Source organism: Vombatus ursinus, unplaced genomic scaffold (assembly GCF_900497805.2).
Source record: "Vombatus ursinus unplaced genomic scaffold, bare-nosed wombat genome assembly UNPS02014793.1, whole genome shotgun sequence".
Classification (NCBI taxonomy): Eukaryota; Metazoa; Chordata; class Mammalia; order Diprotodontia; family Vombatidae; genus Vombatus; species Vombatus ursinus.
In genome coordinates this window covers 9049880-9074396 of record NW_020954571.1, presented here as the reverse complement: position 1 = coordinate 9074396, position 24517 = coordinate 9049880, and the positions used below count along the sequence as shown (strand labels likewise).

At 44.7% G+C, this 24517-nt stretch overlaps 1 protein-coding gene across 1 annotated transcript in view; it reads left to right on the top strand.

Moving 5' to 3' along the window:
- Positions 1–239: 239 nt before the first annotated feature.
- Positions 240–24517, top strand: part of ASS1 (argininosuccinate synthase 1) — an 84049-nt gene continuing 59771 nt past the window's right edge. The window contains exons 1-4 of the mRNA XM_027869614.1: positions 240–363; positions 11149–11258; positions 17200–17268; positions 17903–18091. Of these exons, the coding sequence (XP_027725415.1) occupies positions 291–363; positions 11149–11258; positions 17200–17268; positions 17903–18091 (441 nt within the window). The 5' untranslated portion in view covers positions 240–290. The remainder of the gene's footprint in view (positions 364–11148; positions 11259–17199; positions 17269–17902; positions 18092–24517) is intronic.

Here is a 24517-nt window from a genome sequence, read left to right as displayed (position 1 = left end):
CTGGCCGACGAGAGGGAAGCTGGGAGCTGAGCAGGAACTGGTCCCCGGAGGCGAGGAGGGCGTGGCGGCCCCGAGGGGTCGCGGTGCCCAGCGCGTACGAACGTTAAGCATCCAAGGAGAGCCGAGGTGGGGAAAGCTGTGAATGAATGGGTAGGGGCGGGGCCTGAGGTGTGCGCCGCTTCTACGTCGGGCACCGCCTCCCTACCCCCTCCTCCGGCCAGGCCACTTTCCGGTGGGTGGCGGGGAGTTGGAAGGGGCGGGGGGAGTCTGTCGCTCTTATAGCGCCAGAGATGAGCGCAGGGAACGATTCCAGCCTCCTTGTCTCTGCAGCAGGTCGGACTCCTCCAGCCTCACCAAGCACCGGTAAGGAGGGCACCTGGCGCGGTACAGGGTTTTGTGCTGATGTTACGACGCCTCCTGTAAGCTTGCTTGGGGAAATGAGTCCGGCTCAGTCCTCTCTCAGGTCTGCGGACCGCCTCGCTGCGCCACCAGGCTGCCCCTAGGTCCCTAGGCAGGCACCTGCTGGAGCTGGTGGGAGCAGCTACCCAGCTTTTGCCCATGTCTCCTGCACCCCGGGACACAGCTACCCAGCCGGGCTGGGCCCCGGGAGGAGGACACTGTAGGGTTAGACGTAGAGAAAAAGAAACAACCTAAGAGAGAGCAGGGAGTGGGAAAGGAGAAGAGCAGCGAGATAGGGAGATCGGTTCAGAGAGGGAGAAAAGATAAACAAAATTTATATTCATCGAACATTGTTCAGCAGGTGCTACGTATGTTTCAGGAGACTGGAGGCGTGGCGTAGGGGCTGGAGAGTGCTGGCCTTGGATTAATAAAGACCAGGGTTCTAGTCATGCCTTTGACACAGCTTGACAATTTGACCCTGGGCAAGTGCTCGCAGACGACTCTTGAAGATTAGGTGCGGACTTGCCGTAGTAGAGAGAGATACTTACCAGATGCTTCCTATGCCCCGGAAATCACAGGTCATATTCTTGAAAAAATATATGCCAGAGAAGTTGAGATCAGGACGTTAATACTAGCCCACATGGCTAAAGTTTGCAAAGTTCTCTCCTCGCAATAGCCCTGTAAAATATTACTTACTATTCCCGTTTAACAGATAAGGAAACTGAGACCCATTTAGGTTGACGGGCTTTCCCAAGGTCACACAAATAGTAAGCTGGGAAACAGAGATGAGGTAGAGAATGGAGCAAGGAGAAGAGAGGAGTCAGGGATAACTGAGGAGAGACAAGAGCCGGCTCTTTGAGAACAATGAGAATTCGGTCTCAGATGAAGGAAACTAATGGGCTAGGCATAGGGGAGGCAGAGCTGTGAAGTCCTTAGTCCTTCAGGATGAGGCAAAAGGAGGTAAAATCCCTGAAAGCCCTTAAAATGCTATTTCTGGCCCCGCTTGCTCCTGGATTACAGCGATGAGTTGAGTGCAAGGGGTCTAGGGGCTGCGGTGAATTTAGTCCCTGCCCACATAGCTCTTAGGGTGCTCTGAAAGGGGCCAGGTGCCCTGAGTCCTTAAAGAAAGAAGGAGCCTGAATTGGTAAAGCCCTGGACCCCGAGCTCTGCCAAAGCCCAAAACAGATTTTTCCCTGAACTCCGTTTTTCCTCCTCCTCCTTTTCTGGCTGAACCTGCCAGGGAACCATCCAGCTTACTTCCTGCTGAGCCCTGGGGGTCTGGGTCAGGCCCCTGAGTCTGTACAGAGCAGCCCTGCCTGGCCTAGGAATGGGCTAGGCCCAAGGGGTGGGGAACCGGCAGCCTCCAGGCCACAGGTTCCCCACCCCTGGGAGACTTAGCTTCCTCGAAGCTGGATAGATAGCTTCCCTCCTCCAATCCCCAGCTGCTCTGCTTGCTGCTTGGAAAATTTGACTTTTCTCCCTCTTTTACTGCTTCCCAAAGAAGCTGGCACAAGAAAACTAGAGAAGGATATGGGAGTTACCCAAGAAAGAAGGAAAGGTCCCCACCCCATGGGGATTTTCTGGGCAGACTTTCTGTTGTCTTTGGCCCCTCAGGACAAATTTTTGGAGATGGAGGTGGAGGACATTGTGAAAGAGAGGAAACACCTCTCCCATCCCCAGGTCCAACTGTGTGTCAAAGGAAGCTCTGGGGTGCCTGTTCATCTAAGGGAAGTGGGCTGGGCTGGGCCTCGATTCTACAACTGCTCCCTGCCCCTTCAGTTATCCATCTGTGAAATGGGTGCATGAGATAAGCAAGGAGGATGAGGGAGTTATGAGAGTTCGGGAAGAGTATGAGGTTGACCTTCCTATTTTGAAGCAGCATGTCAACCTACAGTAAGTACCTGATCTGGTGCTAATACTGATAATAATAATTTATATTGCTCTTTAAGACTTGCAAAGCGTATGTTATGTCATTTGATCCTCAGAAACAAACCTGTGAGGTAGGTGCTATTATTATCCTCCCATTTTACAAATCAGAAAACTGAGGCTGAGAGAGCCTAGGTGGCTTGCCCAGGGTCACACAGCTAGTAAATGTCTGAGGGGATATTTGAAATCAGATCTTTCAGACACCAAGTCCACCTCTCTTTCCACTGTGCCACTTTGCTGACGGAGATTCAAAAGCAGCCTCTGACATGTATTAGCTGAGTGATCCTAGGCAAGTCTCTTAAGCTCTGTTAGCCTCAGTTTCCTCATCTACAAAATGGGATAATAATAGCACTTACCTCACAGGGTTGTTGTGAGATTCAAATGAGATAGTTTATGGGAAGCAGTTTGTAGAATTTCAAGTTCTATGTAAACACTAGTTTTTATTGTTTCCTGCTTCTGGGAAATATTCTCCCTTGGGCTCTTGCAGAAGTTGACAAGGAAGTGGCTTTTTTTTTTTTTTTTTTTTTTTTTTTTACAATCTGTCATGGGTGGGACCCACTTTGGGTCTCCCAAGTTTCTACCACCCTAACTCTGGAGTGAAAGAAGAGTAAGAGCAAAATCACCTAAGAAGTCGGCCCTCATCTGGAGAGTCCAGAATCTGACTCTCTTCCCTGAAAACAATCCTTTTTACCTGATAACAGTGAATCGTGATCTGTTAATTAAAAAAAAATTAATTGCTAATTAAAAATTTTTAAGTTAAAATTTTAAAAACTGCGTCCATGGCTCCTCCTGATTCCTAAACCTCACCCAACTCAGCTACTTCCTCTCCTACCTTACTCCGTAACCATATACATTTTCTAATACAAGATCAAGGCCAAGACGGGGAAACTTGTGGTGAGTAGCTATGGTAATTTAAGTCTTCTTGCTCTGGCTGGAGAAAAAGGGGACTCTGCTGAGGGGAGAGAATGGGAAACATTCAGGGTCCCCGAGAGAGATTGGGATAACCTAAGTAAAATTAGGAAGTGCTAATGCCAACACTGCATCTCCTTTGTAGTATACATTGTCTCTTTTAGCCCTTGCAACAACCCTAGGAGATAGATATTAGAGCAGGGATTCATAGTCCCATTTTACAAATGAGGAAATTGAGACTTGAGGAAAAGTAATTGGCCCAAAGTCAGGTAACTGCTTGGTGGCATGGCTCAAACTCACTGTAGAATTTTAAACTAGCAAAAAAATTTTGTACCCAGGGCCCTTAATACAGACAAGGAATTTCTGTGACCTCTAGCTTCAGGAAACTTGCCCTTAGCAGAGAGGGAAGGACCAGGGTAGAATAGATGAGGAGTTCACCTAACCCAGGGATGGGGAACCTTTGTGCTCAAGGCCAAACATGGCCCTCTAGGTCCTCAAGGCTGACTGAGTCCAAGTGTTAGAGACAAATCCTTTAATTAAGGGGATTTGTTCTGTGAAGTTTGGATTCAGTGAGAGGGCCACACTTGAGGACCTAGAGGGCCACATGTGGCCTCCAGGCCTCAGGTTCCCCACCCCCTGTACCCATTCTCTGGTAGCTTTCTATTTTAACTAGTTGTTCTTACTAATTAGGCCCTGTTGTTTCTACACTGCTGTACTCTCTAAATTGGGCTTTCTAAGTTTTTCCCCCTGGGGCAGCATGGTACAGTGGACTCAGAGGATCTGGGTTCAAAACTTGCCTCTGTCACTTAGCACCCATATGACCTTGGGCAAGTCATTTAACTTCTAGGCCCACATAGCCTAATCTGTAAAACAGGGTGGGGTGTGGACTAGGTGACCTTTAGGTCCCTTCTGGCTCTAATGTATGATTCTGTGATTCTCCAACCACCCTGACCTGCTTAGAGCTTTGAAAGCATGTCAGCTTCCTCTCGGGCTGGCTTAAGCACTTCAGCTGGCAGGATGGCCCAGCCTAGGTGCTGGGATGTTGCCACCTACCCTGGCAGTATCTCACTAGAGGGCATTGGAACATATTGGTATGCTTCCTGCTGCTGCAAGGTGGGCTGCTTCCCCTCACCCCCACCTATAACTCTTCCTGAAAATGCAATGGAAACCCTCAGTCCACCACTTGGCAACGTTGTGGCACTCACAGATACTTTGGGCAATGGGACATGTGTCCAAGGGCCGGGGGAGGGCCGTATCTAGTATGGTTAGTCCTTCTGTGGTTGTGGGAAGCCCAGATCCACTGGCCTTCAGGCTGTTTGCCCAGTGAGTGGGATGATGATTGTGACAAAAGAAGGACCTGAGTTCAAATAGTTCAAATCCTACCTTGGATACTTAGGAACTGCATGACCTTTGGGCCTACTATGTGCCCGTCACTAAGCATACTGTTGGAGTTACCTTATGTATAAAATGAGGGTAATAATAGCAACTAACTCACAAGGTTGTTTTAAGATTAAGTAAGATAATATATGTAAAGTGCTCTGTAAATCTATATAACTGTTAGGAAACACTCGAAGATTACCGGCTGCAGGTATCACTAGCTTTCCTTGCTGATCTGGGTCTGTGTGCTTTGCCCTCTATCCAGAGTAGCCTGTCTGAATGGTTCGATGGTGAGCAGCCTGGGATGGAGTTCGTCGGCCTGGTTTCAGCTAAGATAGATGACCTGGTTGTTGCCAGTATATCAGCTACTACCCCAAAATAGCTCTCTACCTGTGTTGAGGCTGAGTATCAGGCAGGTACCTAGAGCCTCTGCCAGGGGTTAGTAGGCATGATTCCAGTTCACTGGCATGATGCCCTTAGCCTGGCAGATCTAGCCTTCTCTATGGACTCAGATCAAAGCTAAACCAGTTTTGTTAAGGGTAGAGCACCCTCCACCAGGATAATTGAGGCAGAGCCACAGCTAGGCTGGGGATGACTTTGGCTTTGCCCCAGGGCACTAAATGTAGAGAGTGCTAATAGCTTGTGTGGTACTTTAGCAGCTTAGAAAAAACAAAAAAGCACTTAGTAAGAATAACTGAAATTGGAAGCTACCAGATGGTATATGCTTCCTCCCTCTGGTAGCCCTACCTAGACTGGAGCTCTTCTCCAGGCCAGCCTTGCTTCCACTAGGATTTGTTTCATCTGCTTGTCCCAGGCACAGAAATCGCTAGTTACGGCTCTGCAAAGAGGTAGTAGCTCAGATAAGACTTTCCAGAGACCAAAGCCTATGTTGCTCCTTTTCCCACCAGAGTAAAGTTTTACATGTTGATCAGCCCTTTGACTCTCTCCCCCCAAGTTCTCTAGACACATGCCCCTTGCCTTTGGATACAGAGAATGTGGAAAACTTGAGTTTACCTAGGTCAAAGCTAGTGGAGAAAAGAACAGAAACCAAAGGGAGGCCTTTTCTATATATTTGTGTGTGTATTTCTATATTATACATGTATGTGTCTATTTTATATACTATACCACTGTATGGTATTATCTAATATGTAGTATTATATCTATTACATATTTAGGATCTATCATATGTTTATATTATTTATGTATGCATCTATGTTATGCTTATATTTAGAATGGAAGCTCCTTGAAGGCAGGCAGCTAAGTGGCGCAATGGGATAGAGTGAAGAAAGACCTGACTTCAAATTGCTCCTTAGACTTTCCCTAGCTATATGACTCTGGGCAAGTCACTTAACCTCTCTGGGCCTCAGTTTCCTCATTTGTAAAAGGGGGATAGTAATAGCACCTACTGCACAGGGTTGCTGTGGGGTTCTAATGTATTAACATATAAGTGCTAACTAATTGTTATTATTTTTTATTTATTTATTTTTTTTAGTGAGGCAATGGGGGTTAAGTGACTTGCCCAAGGTCACACAGGTAGTACGTGTCAAGTGTTTGATCTGAGGCCGTTATTTTGTTTTTGTCTCAGTATCCACATAGTAGGTGCTTACCAAAAGTCTGTTGAATGTTAGAATTTTGTTAGGAATGTTAGGAATTGCCTGGCAATTCCTTTGCAGCCATGTTTGGACTTTTTGCCTTTGAGACCTAGAGAGTATGTCCTTTCCCCTGCTCGCATCACCTAGATCTCCTTAGCAGGCAATTTGATGTTCTTCTATCCCTAGCCCTCCCAGGAAGCTTGGTTTAGCTGCTGCTAGGGATGGATGGGGAGGAGAGAGCATAGATTAGTGGATGCCAAGCAGGCAGAAACCTGCCTTGGAAATGCAAATGTCAGGAGCCAGTCTCCTTTTCTGAACAGTCAGCCCTGGGACACTGTTAAAGCTACTGTGATGCAATCCACAAGGTATTTGCATCACTTTCTCAGATTACTACTCCACTGGTTTTCTAGCTTGTTAGCTCTGCCTTCCTTCAGCATACATAACACAGAGATCTTCAGTGGAGAGGGAGTGCTCAGGATTGAAAATCAGAAGAGTTGGGCTCAAATACCAATCTACTACTTACATGATTGTGGGCAAGTCACTTCCCTTTTCTGAACCTCAGTTTCCTCATCTGTAAAATCAAACTAGGTGACTTATGTGCTCCCCAAGCACTTAATTTATAAACTGTGAAAAAATATACATGAACAAATCTATACAGGCAGCTAGGTGATGCACTGGACAGAAGGCCTGGATTGGAGTCAGAAAGACGGAGTTCAAATCTGACCTCAGACACTTACCAGCAGTATGACCCTGGATGAGTCACTTAACCCTGTTTGCTTCAGTTTCCTCACTTCTAAAATGAGCTGGAGAAGGAAATGGTAAAACCACTCCAATATTTTTGCCAAGGAAACCCCAAATGGGATCATGAAGAGTCAGCCACAACTGAAAACAACTACAATAAATCTATATACACATAGACATGTACATATGTGGGTACATGTAAGCATGTAAATATACCTGTACCTACAAATGCACATGTATATACAAATATATGCACACAGAACATCAAAGATAAAATAAACAGAATCAGATTTTGAGCCAAAAGGGACCTTAGAAGTTATCAAATCCAATCCTCTTATTTTTCAGATGAGGAAACGGGTCAAAGACTTGCCCAACATCACATGGTAGTCAGAGGTAGAGCTAGGGATCAAAACTGGGTTCCTCTGACTCCATCATCCTTTCCATTGTACCACACCGCTCCTTACAGGGTTAAAGACAATTCTGTGAAGGAAAGCCGTTTAGTCTGGAAATCCTAGTGGTTTTATCAACTGTATAGTTTGTCAGTCAGTCAATAGGCCTTAATTTAGTACTTATTATGTGCCAGGCACTGCCCTAAACACCGGAAATACAAAGAAAGGCACAAACTGGAGTCCCTGATGTCAAGGAGCTGTAGTCTAATGCAGGAGATAACATGCAAACAACCATGTTCAAACAAGATACATATGGAACAGTTTGGGGATCATCTTGGAGGGAAGGCACTAAGATTAAGAGCTAGAAAAGGCTCCTTGCAGAGGGTGGGATTTTAGCTGAGACTTGAAGAAAGCCAGGAAAGCAAGGAGGTAGAGATAAGGAAGGAGAGAATTCCAGGCATGGGGCACAGCCAGTAAAAACAGTTCAGTGAGTCTTTAGGCTCCATGGTGTGGCAAAAAGGACATTGTCCTAAGAACCAAGACCTTGCAAGGTTCTAGTCCTGGTTCTGCCAAAAAACTTACTTAGCTTGACCCTGCTCAAATGACTTTCGAAGTCTGAGTTTCCTCATTTGCAAAATGGACATTATAATCCTTGTCCTGCTTGTGGAAATGTGTTGATAACTATAAAACCCTCTGTGCAGGCAAGGTGATCCGCCATGGACCCCCTGGATTTTGCAATTACAAATCTCCCTCCCTAATCTTTCCTCTGGTTATACTCAATGTCTTCTTATAGACCAAAGCCCTATTCATTGATTTTACCTTGTACCAAGTCCCTTACCTTCAGCCCTTGTGTCTCCATTGCCCATCTTTCTTTCTCTCTCTTTTTTTAAAAATTTAATTTAAATTTTTATTTAAATTTAATTTAAAATTTTTTTTTAGGCAATTGGGGTTAAGTGATGTGCCCAGGGTCACACAGCTAGTAAGTGTCAAGTGTTTGGTCTGAGGCTGGATTTGAACTCAGGTCCTCCTGACTTCAGGGCTGGTGCTCTATCCACTGTGCCCCCATTGCCCATCTTTCAAATCTGGGTGTGACAGGCCCTGAAATTGGCTTAATGGAAAGAGTGTTGAACTTCAAATCCTGTTTCCAACACTTAGTAGCTGTCTATCTACCTATATCTGTCTCTGTATCCTATCTATATCTACCTACATCTAACAAGTCATTTCCACCCTCTCTGAGCCTCAGTTTCTTAATCCATAAAATGGGGACAATAACACTGGCACTATTTCATGGCGTGGTGGTAAGGAAAGTGCTTAGTGAACCTTAACAGGTTATATAAACATAGTCTGTGCGTGCATGAGATGCTGCCCTGGAGGGAGCAGGGCCTCTTCTGACTCTGCTAGTCTTTGATTTGCTGCCTAGTCACATATTGCTCAAAGCGGATTAGGGTGAGACAGACCCTAGGAGCAGGTCAGATGCCCCTACCCACACTCACCCTTGCAGTCACACCTGACCTGCTTCTGTCTCTGCGGCGCTGGGTTCACTCAACCATAAGGAGAGAAATTCCTGAGCTGGGATACCAGTGTCTCTAAGCCCTGGTAAAATTTAGAGCCGGGAAGGACCGTGTATCACTTAGCAATGTTTCCTGAGGCCAAAAGAAGTGAAGCAATTGACTCAAAGCTTCACAAATAGTGAGGAGCAAAGTTGGGATTTGAACACAGGTCCTCCAGTTCCAAATCCTGTGCTCTTGGAATTTCACTGTATTTTCCACCCCCAAGAAGATACTCTTCACAGGTTTTTGGAGCTAGAAAATGCCTCAGAGTCTAGAAAATACCTCAGTTGGACCCAGTTTGTAATGCTTTCTCAATCCTCACCCACTCTTCTGTAGCAGAAAGAGCATTGGCTTTGGGCTTTTAGGACTTGTTTTAGCCTCTGAGATTGCTCCCAGCATCCTCCTTGTCAGTCCAGTTGCCCAGCTGTAGTTGCTATGTAAACCACCCGCTGCGACTGTGTTTGGGACTTTGGATGAGGGCTGGGGCTGAGTCACACAGGCCACTAGACTTCATGGTTGGCTTCCTCTGCCGGCTGGTATGATCCCATACTGTACATCAGATTGGAAGCAGTGCTGTTGATCACATGTTGGTCATGGCCAGCGCTCCCCTCTGTCTCCTCTGTCTCTGTACCCTCAGTCACATCATCTTCAAAGACAAGGGGTGAGATGATCAGTGATGGGCATTATAGACTGTTACATATGCTTTCTTTAGCAGTTGCCTGATACATCACATAGGACATATTTTTTGTTATGTTTATGAACTCTTGTATCAGTGATCTGAAGACAAAAGCTATTAAAAGTTGTTTCTGAAAAAGATCCGATCTCTCGTATTTGCTTAGCACAGTGCATGGCACATTGTAAGTGCCTTATAAATGTTTGTTGATAGACTGATTGATTATGGACCTGAAGTTTAAGCTCCCTATCTGTAAGTACTCTTACTAAAACTGTCAGACCTGCCTGTCAGGTGATCCTGTCTTTCTGAATCCCACCTGTTATTTATTTATTTATTTTTTTTGGTGAGGCAATCAGGGTTAAGTGACTTGCCCAAAGTCACACAGCTAGTACGTGTCAAATGTTTGGTCTGAGGCCGGATTTGAACTCAGGTCCTCCTGACTTCAGGGCTGGTGCTCTATCCACTGCGCCACTTAGCTGCCCCCCACCTGTTATTTTGACTTCCAAACCATTATTTTCAAAGTTGAACATCCAATATATGCATATTACGAGCATACATGGTTTATCAAGTGCTTTCACATAAACTATCTCTTTTGATCCTCAAACCCTGTGAAATAATCAGAATACAGATTGTTATCCCCATTTTACAGATGTGGGTACCCAGGTTCAGAGAGGTAAAAACACTTGCCGAGGTCACAGATCCTGGACTAGAACCAAGGTCTCCTGATTCCCACTTCAAGACTCTTTGCATTTACTTTTTTTTTTTTTTTTTTGCTTTTTGGTGAGGGAATCAGGGTTAAGTGACTTGCCCAGGGTTGCACAGCTAGGAAGTTTCTGAAGCTGGATTTGAACTCAGGTCTTCCTGCTTCTAGGCCTGGTGCTCTATCCATTGCATCACCTTGCAATTGCCCCAGTAGATAGATAGATAGGTTGATAGGTAGATAGGTAGAGGTAGATAGATGTCATTAGATAATAGATCATTTATTAAGTAATTGCTATGTGCCAAATACTGTGCTAAACCTTCCCCCTCCATTCCATTCTTTCCTCTCTCACACACCCTCCCCCTTGCCCCATCACCTGGTCCTAGGGAGGTAAAACTGTTTAACTGGTACTGATTACATTTGACTGTTCTGTCCTCTGCCTGGACAATGACCTTCTCCGCCCCCAGGGCCTCAGCCTGTGAGATAAAATCCCTTGGGGATCTCAAGGACTAGAGCCAATCACAGCCTCCCAGGACAGGAGGAGGGATTGGGGTGGGGAGGGGGAGTTGGAGTCAGGACAGCTCATTTGTTGGTTTAAGCAGCAGGTGGGGAGGCCTGGGTGGGAAGATTCTCTGGGTCCCTGTGTCTCTGGGAAGCCTGCCTTCAGCTCATGGGCACATTTTTCTGGGCCTTGGGAGGGCCATACTGGTCTGAGGAGGCTGAGTGGTTGTTGGCTTTATAGGAAGAGTTGAGCAAACAATCAGCAAGCATTTATTAAGTGCCTGCTGTGTGCCAGGCGCTATACTGGGCCCTTAGTTGGGGAACAAAGACAAAGGAGGCCTGTCTCACTGCCTTCTCCAGAGTGTCACTAACTCTCCCCGGATTTCTTTAGATAAGATGTCAAGCAAAGGCACCGTGGTTCTTGCCTACAGTGGAGGCCTGGACACATCCTGTATCCTGGTGTGGCTGAAGGAGCAAGGCTATGATGTTATTGCCTACCTGGTGAGCCTCTCTAGCTGTCTATTTGCCTGTGACAGCTGTATCCTTGTTAACCTGTCTGCCTGCCAACATCAGTTTGTCTGTCTCTCTTTGTGTCTATATCAAAGTTTTGCCTTGTCTTGGTTAGGCCAAATCCTGTTTGGATGGAGTAGGGGTGGAGGGGTGAGGGAGAAGACTGATAAGGGGCTCAGACTCTGCCTTTAGCCTAATGACTCTAGGCAAATCACTGTATTTTTTCATTTCCTCACTTTCATCTTTAAAATGTTTCCTTTTCTAGCTGTCAGTAGCTGGAGATTCAGAGAAAATATCAAGCATGGCCTGGGGCTGTTATGTCTTCAAGGATCCTGCATCTAGAATATCTGAGTTTTACAGAACTTTAATATATGAAACATAGAATGTCAGAACCAGAAAGGCCCTTAGCATGTGGAATGTCAGAGCTTAGAAGGATCTTAAGACAGAGAATGTGAGAGCTGGGAGGGGGGCCTTAGGACAGAGAATGTCAGAGCTGGAAGGGGGTCTTGGGACAGAATGTCAGAGCTGGAAGGGGGGTCTTGGGACAGAATGTCAGAGCTGGAAGGGGAACCTTAGGACAGAGAATGTCACTCTAAAGGGACCTAAGAAACCATCTAGTCCAAAACCTTATTTTGTAGATGGAAAACCAAGACTCAGGAAGGACTGCTCACCCTGGACCATATCTCTACCCAGTCCTATGCCCCATCCTTGGAGTCCTTGTCTCTGCCAGGGTCTGTTTGTATCTACTGATATAGAAATGACATGACTCTCAATTTCGCTTAAAACTAGCCAAAAGCTGCAGTGGAGAACAGTTGGTGTTCAGCTTTCAACTTATCCACAAGAACATTGTGTTGTTACTATGTGATAAAACAGGATTTTAACCACAACAAAAGGGGCCGCTAGGTGGTATAGCGGATGGAGGGCTTGGAATCAGGAAGACTCATCTTCATGAATTCAAATCCAGCCACAGACACTTATTAGCTGCGTGACCCTGGGCAAGTCACTTTACCCTGTTTGCCTCAGTTTCCCCATCTGTAAAAATGAGCTGAAGAAGGAAATGGCAAACCACCCCAGCATCTTTGCCAAGAAAACCCCAAAATGGGGTCACAGAGAGTCAGACACAACTGAAATGACTGAACAACAACTACCACAATAAAACCCCTTAATTGAGATGCTACATAGTTAGAATTTCTTATGGTTCAGACAGGGACTGAGCTAATAATTGTCAAGTTAGACCTCAGTGGTCATTGGACTTGAGCTAACTAGTGGCCTAGAAGGGAAAAAAAAAACCGCTGAATTTGGAATTAGAGAACCAGATTTAAAATTCGTGCTCTGCCATTTAATCCCTCGTGTGATCGTGATTGGATCATTGAATCTCTAGGTCTTAGTTTCCTCATTTGTAAAATGAGAAAGGCTGGAGTAAATGCTTCCTAAGGTGCCTTCCCAATGTCACGTCATTTCTGAGATTTGTTGCTGTAAGGTCCCTTCCAGATATTCACTTTCTGTGATTCTATAGCCAGGACTGAGGGCTCAGCCTAATGGAGGGGGAGCTGGCAAGTTCCATACATAAGATAGATCAGAGATTAAGTTGAGTAAGAGCAGTCAAGGCAGGGAGGGGCAGGCAAGTACTGTGGTTTGTAGACGTGTGGGGAGCAGGAACCCTGGCTAGAAGGTTGGGGTGCAGACATTCAGGAAACCACTCTGAGGATCCAGTCAGTGAGACTGGGCCAAGAATCCAGGCAGCAAGAGGTCAGGATCTAGGGAAGGAGCACCCTTGGTTGGAATAAAAAACTTAGGAACTCTGATCAGTGTAATGACAAACCACAATTCCAGAGGCCGTATGATCAGGGGGTTAGCAAGCCAAGGCTTCCTGACAAGTCTATCATTGCACTGTCTATGGAAGATGGTTTAGCTCAGCAAAAGAAGTGAGCAAATACAATTTTCTGGGAATTTTTACTTACTAGAGGGCAAATGGTGGTTTAGAGATAATCTACATGTTAAGTACAAGCAGGGCCTAGCTGATCATTAAAGTAGGCTCCTAAAGACCCGGTATTTTATTAACTCAGAGTGATTCCAGTGACTTAAGTCCAACAAAATAGCAGTCCTTTACAAAGCCTTCAATTCAGACAGACCTACCCCAAATTAGTCTCAAGTGCTGATGTGTAACAGTACAGAAATGTCCTTGCTTGTTACCCCATTGATAAGAGCACCACAACACTGGGCAGAGCCATTAAGAGGAATAACTGTGCTCGAGGCAGGCAAGGCACACATATCGCTCTTGGGCCAAACAGCACAAAAGTGCCCCTATTTAGGGGGAGGGTGTGTGAATACCCAGGTCTGAGTGGGAGGTGAGAGAATAGGGGAGACAAAATCAACTTTCTCTCCCTGCCTTCCACACCATCCCCTTCCCCAATGGGAAAGAAAGAAATACCCTGTTACAAGCATGTATAGTAAAGCAAAAAATATATATATACATATCCTATTTTGGCTATGTCCAAAAAAAAAGTCTCATTTTGTTCTCTGAGTCTTTCACTTCTTGGAGGTGGGTACCATGTTTCATCAAAAGTCCTCTAGAATTGTGGGTTGGTTATTACACCGATCATAATTCCTGAGTCTTTCAGAATTGTTTGTCTGTACAATATTGTCATAATTGTATAAATTGTTCACCTGGTTCTGCCCATTTCACTCTGTATCAGTTCTTAGAAATCTATCCAGGTCTCTCTGAAACCATCATCCCTTTATCATTTCTTGCACCTCAATAATATTCCATCAACTTGTTCAGCAATTCCATAATGGATGGGAACCCCTTCTGCTTTCAGTTCTTTGCTACTCTTAAAAGGTCTGCTATAAATATTTTTTTACATCTTTAGTTAGAATTTGTTTTATTTAGGACTACTCCCTCCTTTAATCCATCCTCTCTCTTATTCTGCTTTCGCGTTTCTCCCCTTTCTCTCCTGTTCTGTTGAGTGAAATGTATCTTTCTAGCTAGTTCTGTGTATCTGTGTGTATCTTTCCTCCCTTTGACCCGTTTCAGATGAGAGTGAAAGCCAAGTGTTACTTGCTCTTCTCACTCTTTCTTCCTTGTTTTCTATAGACTTCTATTTGTACACCTTGATGGTATGAGTTTACTTTCTCTAACCTTCTTCTCCTGGACATTGGCTCTTGTTGCTAGGGAGGCGGCTATATGGAGGGGGGAGAGAAGTACAGTAAGAAGCTCAGCCCACCCTCATCCCCATCTGGTAGTTTCCTATTTTAATTAATTATTCTTCCTATTTAGGTGTTAAACTATTTCTACATGACTGAAAGACTCTAACTGCTGTCAGTGCCCTTTAAATTAGGAAATTCCTAAATGCAGCGCCCTGGGACAAAGCCTTAGTATCCGTGGCTTAGTTATGGCTCTATCCTAAGACATCTATCAGCTATGTAGTACCAGGAACCATATCTGAGTTTTAGTATATCAACTGGTTATGTGGGCAAGTCATTTTATTTCTGTGGGCTGTCCAATGGAATTGAATTTGGTTCAATTTAGCAGGCATTTAAGTACGTACTATGTGCTAAATATAGAGACCTAAAGATAAAAAAAATACAACCCTACCCCATTGAAACTTACAATCTATTAGAAGAAACTGCAACATAGATTAAAAACCATTCTTTATATGTTTGCTCCGGAAGAAAACCCCAATAGAGCTGAAACACAGTATGTTTCCTATTCAGTGAAATTTTTTAATCACCTGCTCTATGCAGAGCGCAATGGGGGCAAATATAGAGATAAATAAGACATTGTCTCTGCCCTTAAGGAACTTACAATCATATGTGATTGGAGTATTTATTAAGCACTTATGTACAGTGGGCTAAAGCTAGGTCTTTGGTGGGGGAGGGAGTGTGGATAAAATAAAAAATCAGTCAAAAACCATTTAAGTGCCTACTGTGTACCAGGCACCCTACACTGGCCATACAAATACAGTGAATGAAACAAGGAGTCTATAAGTTTACATTCATTCATTCAACAGATATTTTACAATTTACATTTTTTAAAAAATTTTTAGGCAATTGGGGTTAAGTGACTTGCCCAGGGTCACACAGCTAGTAAGTGTCAAGCATTTGGTCTGAGGCCAGATTTGAACTCAGGTCCTCCTGACTTCAGGGCCAGTGCTCCATCCACTGTGCCACCTAGCTGTCCCAATTCAACAGATATTTTAGTACCTACTGTGTGCAGAATTAAATTCCGCTTAATTTATCAAGTATTTACCAAGTATCTACTGCATGCAAGGCACTGTTTTTGGTGCTCAGGGTACAATGATGAAAAAATGACTTCATTCTTGCCTTCAAAGAGCTTACCATTTAACCAGCCTGCCTTAGTTTCCTCATCTGAAAAATGCAAATAATAATAACATCTACCCCCCAGGGATGTTGTGAGGATCAAATGAGATATTTGCAAAATCTTAAAGCAAAATACTAGCTATTAATAGTTATTTTTTTCTAGAAAGGATTATGCATACAGTAAGTGCCATAGAAGGTAAAATGTGATGGGGGCAAAGAGAGTGTGTGTCCTCCAAGGCTCTATCCTAGGCCATCTTTTTTCTATTCCCTCTCCGTTGGGAACCTCATCAGCTCTCAGCTCTAAGCAGATGGCTCCCAGATCTCTAGACCTAGCTGTAGTCTGTCTCCTGAGCCCCAGTCCTATATCCCCAACACCCATCCCCAACTGGAAGTCCTGTAGGCATCCCAAATTTAACATGTCTGAAACAGAACTCATCTTCTTTTTCCTCTCTCCCCCATCTGACTTACTTTGCTTCTTATCCTCTCTCTTTTTTTAAAGGCACCACTCGACTTCCACAAATCCAGGTTTACAACTTTGGAGATTTGCTCAGTGTTTCCCTCTTCCCTCGCCTCATACAAATCAGTTCTGAGTTTGTAGATTCTATCCCCACCATATCACTCACATCTGTCCACGTCCCTCTACCCTTGTGGCATCACCTAGAACATGCAATAGCTTTTCCTCATTGGATTCCCAGCCACCAACTTCTCTCTCCTTTGCTCCACTTTCCATTCAAACTGGCCTTCCTGTCATTTCCCCAAACCTGGCCCTCCAAATCCTGCATTCGTGTTCTTCACAAGGCCGTATCCCATGCCTGAAATGCCCTCAGAATCCCAGAATTCAGCAAACTAGTCTAACCCTTCCACAGAGAGAATCCCCATTATAACATTCTGGACCAGTCACTCATCCTCTACTTGAAGACTTCTTCTGGTGAAGGGGGAAATTCACTTCCTCTGGAGGCAGCCCAGTCTTCTCTCCAGCTGTACTCCTTAGCATCCTGGCTTCCTTCAAGACCCAGCTTGGGTGATCCCTACAGTAATTAGTGTTCTCTCTCTCTCTCTCTCTGTCTCTCTCTCTCTGTCTCTCTCTCTCTCTCTCTGTCTCTCCTCCCCAAATGATTGTATACATACTTATCTGGGTCATAGGATCATAGACCCAGAGCTGGAAGGGTTTAGAGGTCAGCAATTCTGACCCTCTCACTTGACAAATGAGGAAACTGAGGTCCAGATTGGTTAAGGGACTTGCCTAGGTCGTACTAGTATGGGTCTGAGGCTAGTAAATGATTCAAATTCAGGCCTTCCTGATGCCAGGTCTAGTACCCTACCCATTAAGGAATACTGCCTCTTGGTAGAGACCTGGGCAAATATAATTTCCTCAACTGGCATATTGGAATAATAATGTCTGCTCGCCCTGGTAGATATTGTAAGGACCAAAATGAGGAAAAGGATATGTAAGGGCATTGAAAGGAATGGGTACCCTATTAGCGTAAGAGATTCTTCCTTCCTTGCTAGGAAGGTTAGGCAAAGGAGTAGCTCTTTCTGAAGTGAGAGTCATTCTTTCCCACTTTGGAGTGCCCCTAAATTCATGAGATCTCTTTGCTCTTCTGTTTTTCAGGCCAACATTGGACAGAAGGAGGACTTTGAAGAGGCCAGGAAGAAGGCACTGAAACTTGGAGCTAAAAAGGTAGTGATCGAATAGGAAGTGGAAACTGGGCAAGGGGTGGTGGTAGAGGGTGGGCACGAAGAGGGGCTGCGCACAGGAGGCAGCAGACAAGTTACAGACTTTGGCTGCTGGTTATGAACTAAACCCCAGCCCATGCTTGGTATAGACATAGGTAACTTCTCTTGGCAATAAGTTGAAGGCCCCGGGACTTTTCTGAAATTTTGGCTTGGGGGCCCAGAGTTTAAATTTATGCCCCGAGCTGGGAAACAGAGAGACTCAACCCTTCCAGCTAGTTTGGGATCTTTTTTGTTCTTTGCCCCCTTCTGCCATCTTGCTTAGGAAGATAAGCAACAGAGGGAAAGGGGTTATCCTCACTGGGAGGAAGTTGGGGTGAGAGCGAAACAATGTGGGACCCTTTGGAGAGGAAAAGCCTTACTCTCCTGCCCCTGTGACATCTCAAAAGATGGTGCTAGTCCCTGGAATCAAAGCCTCCAGGCACTGTGGGAATTTCCCTAGCCTTCTAGGCAGAGAATGTTCAACTCTGCCTCTAGGCCTTTGTTCTGGCTTGTATCTCTGTGCCCATCTTCTTTAAGGCAAGACTTTCAGACCAGGCCCAGATGTCCTCCAATGAGCTTTTGCTCCTTTCACCCCTTAGGTTTTCATTGAGGATGTCAGTAAGGAATTTGTGGAGGAGTTCATCTGGCCAGCTGTCCAGTCCAGCTCCCTGTATGAAGATCGTTACCTCCTGGGCACCTCCCTTGCCAGACCTTGCATTGCTCGAAAACAGGTGGAAATTGCCCGCCGGGAAGGGGCTAAGTACGTGTCCCATGGAGCTACAGGAAAGGTAAAGAATTGTCAGTGCAATTTGAATGGGATGAGGGTGTGGGGGAGCTTTGTAGGTGGCAAAGATGCAGATAAGTCTCTAAGGAAAGGTACCTGACAATTACAATCCTTAACAAGAAGACCAGAGAATTTCATAGCTAAAGAGAAGGAAGGGATCTGGAAAGTCATCTCATCCCCCTCCCTAATTTACAGATGAGAAACCTCAAGAGAGGCCAAGAGAGGCTGAGTGAGGTCTTACAGATAGCATGTGAATATGATCCGTTATGACAAATATGCCCCAAACTCTTTCTCTATGGCTTAGGAATGTAGTCAGAGAAATGAAATTTGGCAGACCCACATTGAGACAGAACACCTGCGAATGCCTGTGGTGAGGCAAATGGTGATGGTGTAGGGTACCCAGAGACACAGGCACCCCAGTGACCCACAAAACCCCAAGGGAAGTGGAACCAGATTAAAATGTAATTGGGAAATCTTTAATAAAAAATTTAAAAAATACAATACAGCATAGATAATGTTAATTTGTGGTTTTCTAAGTCAGTATGTGGCCCACAGGGATTGGTTTCTATTTGAACTTAACACCACTGTTGTGGAAGGAGCTGGACTAAGTCAAAACACCTAGTTTCTAATCCAAGTTCTACCACTGAAGAGCCATGTGACCTTGGGCCAGTTCCTTCTGCCATTCTGGGCCTCAGTTTCCTCATATGTAAAGTGAGAGGGGTTTTGATGGCTGATTTCTAAGATGCTCTCAAGGCAACAATCAATGACTTAGTACACTTGATCTGGGCAGAGTCCTGTCCTGGAGGTGGGGAGTGGGAGAGAGAATATTAAGTCTGTGTGAGACATGACTTGGTCTTTCAGCTCTACAGTTCTCTGAATCTGTAATTCTATAAAATGTCTGTTCCCCCCTGTTCTGCACCCTTTTCCGATCCTTCCTGGTTTGCTCTGCTCTTGGTGGCTCGGATGGTGGTGGGACATAGGCCCTGGCTCACTGTATGCACATGCCATAGCTGAGGAGAATTGATTGTGAAAGTTGTGAGAATTGTGGGAAACCAAGTTGCTTTGAAAAGGGGTGGTCAGGCCACTGAGGAGTCTGAGTGGGCCACCAAAGGGACACCTATGTCCATTGTACACAGATGTTGTGTTGCAATATTTATCCTTCTGTGTATTAGAGAGGAACATGCCACATTGGAGTGTGATTTCAAGGTTATCCATCTGACCTGGAAAACCATGTCATGGGAGGAATGACTGAGAGAACTGAGAGCAGCTAGTCTAGAGATGTTGGCATCAGACACCTGAAGGGCTATCACGTGGAAGAGGGATTAAGCTTGTTTGGCTTGTCCCCAGGAAGCAGAACCAGGACCAGGGACAGGAAGCAGTGGGAAGGAGGTTCTTGGCTTAACATGACATTTTTTTTTAATAACTACAGATGTTTCCAGAGGCAGTAAGCTCTAGAGGTGTTCAGACAGAGACTTTCATGACATCTTTCAGAAATGTTGAAGAAGATAATTCTCAACATGAAATTAAACAATTTTTTTATCTTTTGCCTTTATATCACCTTCATTTTCAAACATAAACCTCTGCCTCCCTGACCCAGAGAGGAATTCTTTGAGACAATGAATTAAAGAGGGAGGGAAAAAAATAATCCATCAAAACTTACCAGGATATCAATTGAATCTGACAGTGTATGCAATTTTCCACACCCATAGCCCCTCACTTCTATGAAGAAGGAAGGAAGGTCCATTTTCTCATCTCTTCTTTGAGGACAAATGTGGACATTATGGTTATACAGCTTTCAGTTTCAGGGGTTATCGTCTTGTTTCTATTTACGTTGTCATAGTAGTTATATAGTATTTTCCTTGTTCTGCTTACTTCACTCTGTATCAGTTAATGTCGATTTTTCCTTGCTTATATGAATTCTTCACATTCATCATTTTCTACTGTGCTATAATTACTCAATCAACAAAGATTTAGTAATTGCTTACTAATGTGCCATGCACCAAGCACAATAGTATCCCATTATATTCACATACCACAACTTGCTTAGCCATTCCTTCTTTAATAGAAGAATTACTATTTTTAGTATTTTGCTACCACAAAAGTGTTGCTATGAATATTTTGGTGTATATGCGACCTTTATTTTTGTCCCTGACTCCTTGGGGTAGATGACTAGCAAAGGAATCTCTGTGTCAAAGGGTCTGGATATTTCCAGAATGATTGAACCACATGCTAACTCCATTAACAATGCATTAGTGTTCCTATCTTTCAGCACCAACGTAATCTACAGGTGTGTGTGTGTGTGTGTGTGTGTGTGTGTGAGAGAGAGAGACAGACAGACAGACAGACAGACAGACAGAACTAGTTCTTTGCATGGAGATGAATGTTCAGTATTTTCTGTGTGAGAAACTAGCCCCTTCAGGCAGATTCCCATAGTAACAAATTCCAGCCAGGGTGAGGCCTGGTGGTAGAGAGATTATGTTTGTTTTAACACATGAAATTCAGGTTGATTTGAGACTTCTATGTATATAGACCATAGCAGCCATGTGTCCTCTATTTGGACACTAGAGGGAACCAGAGACTTACGTTTAAAGCCCTTCTGAGCACCTTGGCCCTGGGGATTGTGTGGTCCAAGAAAACTGAATTCTGTAAGGGAGGACACCTTAGGATAGGCAGCCAGAGACACAGAACTCTCTGCTCCTATGTGTCACCGAGCTGTAGCTCCCTAGACTCAACAATCATAGGGTCATAGCTTAAAAGCTGGAAGAGCTAATTACCTAGAGTTCATTGAACCCTCTCATTTTATGGATGAGAAAACTGAGACTCAGAAACACAAAATCATTTGCCCAAGGTCATACAAATAGTGAGTGACAGGTAGGATTTGAATCCAGGTCCTCTGACTCCAAATCCAGGGACCTTTTTCCACTTTTCTATGATGCTACTTCTGTAGTGTCCTTTAAAACCCAGAAAGGTGCTGTTTTGGTGCATTTTCAAGGCAGCTTGATACAGTGGAAAGAGGCCTCGATCCCGAGTCAAAGGACCTGGGTTTAAATCCAATCTCTGATGCTTACTTTTTACAAGACCTTGAAAGCAGCTTACCCTGTCTGGGCCTCAGTTCCATCGTCTGAAGAGGAAGGATGTTGGGCTAGGTGGCATTTGAAGTCCTTTCTGGCTCTGGGATCTAATAGGACAAGTCTGAATGACAGGCTTCTTCCTGGCAGTGAGGTCTGGGGATGCTCCTTCCCACCTTGCCCATGGGAGATGGAGAGCCCTAGCAGGAGATAATCCACCCTGTGGAAGGTGTGCCCCAGGATGATCAGCAGAGGCTTGTCTCCCAGGAGGGATAGAGATGATGAGAAACAAAGCAAGAGATAAGTAGAAGGCGCGCCAGCCAAGAAGTGAGCACCGAGGATGAGATAGCGTAGTCCGGCCTGATGGGCGCTGACGTTACAGTCAGGACCCCTGGATTTTTGTTCGAGCCAGAACACTTAGCCACTATGTAACCGAGCAAGTCAGTTAATCTCCCTGAGCCTCAGTTTTCTCATTCATAAAATGATTGGACTAGATCGGGGGGTTCTTAACCTGGGGTCCTCCTGTGGGACCAGGTATAGATTTCACAGGATTTGAGAATGTGGGTTAGGGAAAAGCTTTTATTTTCCACTAACCTCTAGCTGAAATTGAGCATTTCTTTTGATTATGAGTGTAGACATCACACATTATTCTGAGAAGGGCTGGGGTCTGCATGTTCCCCAGATTGCCAAGAGGGCCTGGGATGCAAATAAGGTGAAGAACACTTGGCCTAGGTGATGGTGAAGATTCTTTCCAGTTCTAACATTCTGAAATTCTGTAAAATTTCACGGCAGGTTAGGGTGAAGTGGAAGGCAGAGCCCTGAAGCTTTCAGAACCCCATCTCTTGGGAGAAGGGAAGGAGACCCCCTGGTAAAACCGACTTCTGTGCGACAGCAGGGACAGAGACAGGGACTGGCAGCCTGAGGCTTCCAGGCCAGTAAGGGTTAGGAAGTAAGGTTTCCTGAAAGTTAGTGACATTATACCCAATGCTCAATTTGGCGTTTGCTCGAGAATAATCCCCAGCACTAGCTAGGCACAATGAAGCTTTCAAAGTACTTTTTGGCCTTTCTCATACATCATTCCAACGAATCCTCATTACCACCCTGTGTGGTAGGCCAAGCAGGCATTGCTCTCCTCATTTGACCGATGAGGAAATGGGAGGCCCAAAGATGTGAAGTAATTTGTTCAAGGTCACAGTAAGTGGTGTACCGGAAAGAGAGCTTTTATATGTATGTGTGTGTGTGTGTGTGTGTGTGTGTGTGTGTGTGTGTGTATGTGTATATATATATATATACACACACACACACACACACATATATGTGTATGTATATATGCGTATATACACACACATATATGCATGTGTGTATATATATACACACATATACATACATACATACATACATACATACATACATATAAATGTATATGTGTATGTATGTATATTTCCAACCTGGGTTGGAAGCCTTGCTTTATATGGGTAACCTTAGTCAAGTAATAGGCTCATAGATTCTAATCCTAGAAGGGACAGTAGAGGTCATCTAATCCATTCCCTTCATTTTATGGTTGGCTAGGGAGAAAGAGTTGTGAAATTGAGGCTGAGAGGTTAAATGACTTGCCCTGGGTCACACAGCTCTCTGAGCCTCAGTTTCCTTATCTATCAAATGGGAATAATGAGACCTATTATAGTATAATGAGGATTAAATGAGATAATAAATGAAAGCTACTTTGTAAACCTTAAAGTACTAAACACATGTAAGCTTTATCATGAGGTACTGTGGCCTAGTGGGTAGAAAGCAGGCCCTAAAGTTAGGAAGATCTCAGTTTAATTCCTACCTTTGACATGTTTTGGCTGTGGGGCCCTGGGCAAACTACTGAAAGACCTATGGGTCTTATAGAGGCAGCTAGGTGGTGCAGTGGACCTGGAATCAGGAAGTTCTGAGTTCAAATGTGACTTCAGACACATAATTGTGTGACCCTGGGCAAGTCATTTAACCTCTGTTTGCCTCAATTTCTTCAACTGTAAAATGGATTTATAATATCACCTATAATAGCACATCCCAGGGTTATTTTGAGTATCAGATGAGACAGTTGTGAAGTGCTTAGTACAGTGGCTAGCACAAAGTGGGCTTCTATATAAATACTTATTTCTATCCTTCCTCATAAATTACAGACGTGGTGCTGAGCTTCATTGGCAAGCGGGAGTTTCCTTACTAGGAGAAGATTATAGCTATGAAATCCCAGGTCCAGGCTCTATCCTTATTTTTAGGGACCTAGCTGGGGTTAGAATCCAAGTCTCTTTACCCTCATTTCTAGAGTTTTTCCCCTTGGTAATAGGCTGTATAGATAAAGGAATAAGCTGGTTAGAAACAGGTCTGTGAGGGCATCGGGTCTTTCTTAGCTTCTGCATTGGTTCCCTTGAATGCTGGACCTCTGATGGCTTCTGATCAAGCGTCAAGGGGAGGTGCTCTGAGAATGAATAGCTCCTGTCTTCTAGGCCTTTGGTGCCTCATTGTTTATATGAGAAGCAATGGGATGTGGTAGATAGGGAGCTGGCCTCAGAGTCAGAAAGTGCTGTGTTCAAGGCTCCCCTCTGACACACATTGGTTGTATGGCCCTAGTATAACTTCTCAGTGCCTCGGGAAATAAAGATTCTATATTACCAATATGTCACCTACTTGCACTGGTAGAGAAGATTCATTAGTGGGAGCATCCCTGAAATCATCAGGTTAGTAAAAATACACACACACACACACACACACACACACACACACACACACACACACGGGTTCTCTTTTCAAGTACCACTCCTGTTTCTTCCCTATACCTTTTGTCTCCCTGATATCCCAGATGCCTGGTTCCCATAGCCTTGTGGGTGTTGGGGACCTTATGGGGTCATAGGATCCAGAATGATCGTCTCAATTTGCCACATCCTAAGGATTCCTCAGTCCCCGTTCAGGTGGAGAAGGAGGAAGTTATTTTCCACCTGCTAGTGGAGTCCTTCTAGGTCCTTTTGCCACACTTGTCTGGGAGAGTTCTTTTTTCTAAAGGTTCTCCCAGCACATTCTGTGTTCTATGATATTCTGTGTTCAATGTGTTCTATGTTCAACACTATCATTCTATTCTCTGTTCTAACGTTCTGTGTTCAAAGGCCTCTTCCTGCTCTGACACTCTGTGCTCTATGTCCAAAGCTCCCTCCAAGAACGAATGTCCTCCACTCTCTGTTCTCAGGTCCTTTCTAGCACAAACATTCTGTCTTCTAACATCCCCTGTTCAAAGGTCCCATTCAGCACGAACAGTCCATGTTCTCTGTTCTAACATTCTGTGTTCGAAGATCCCTTCTAGCCCTGACATTCTATACTTCCTA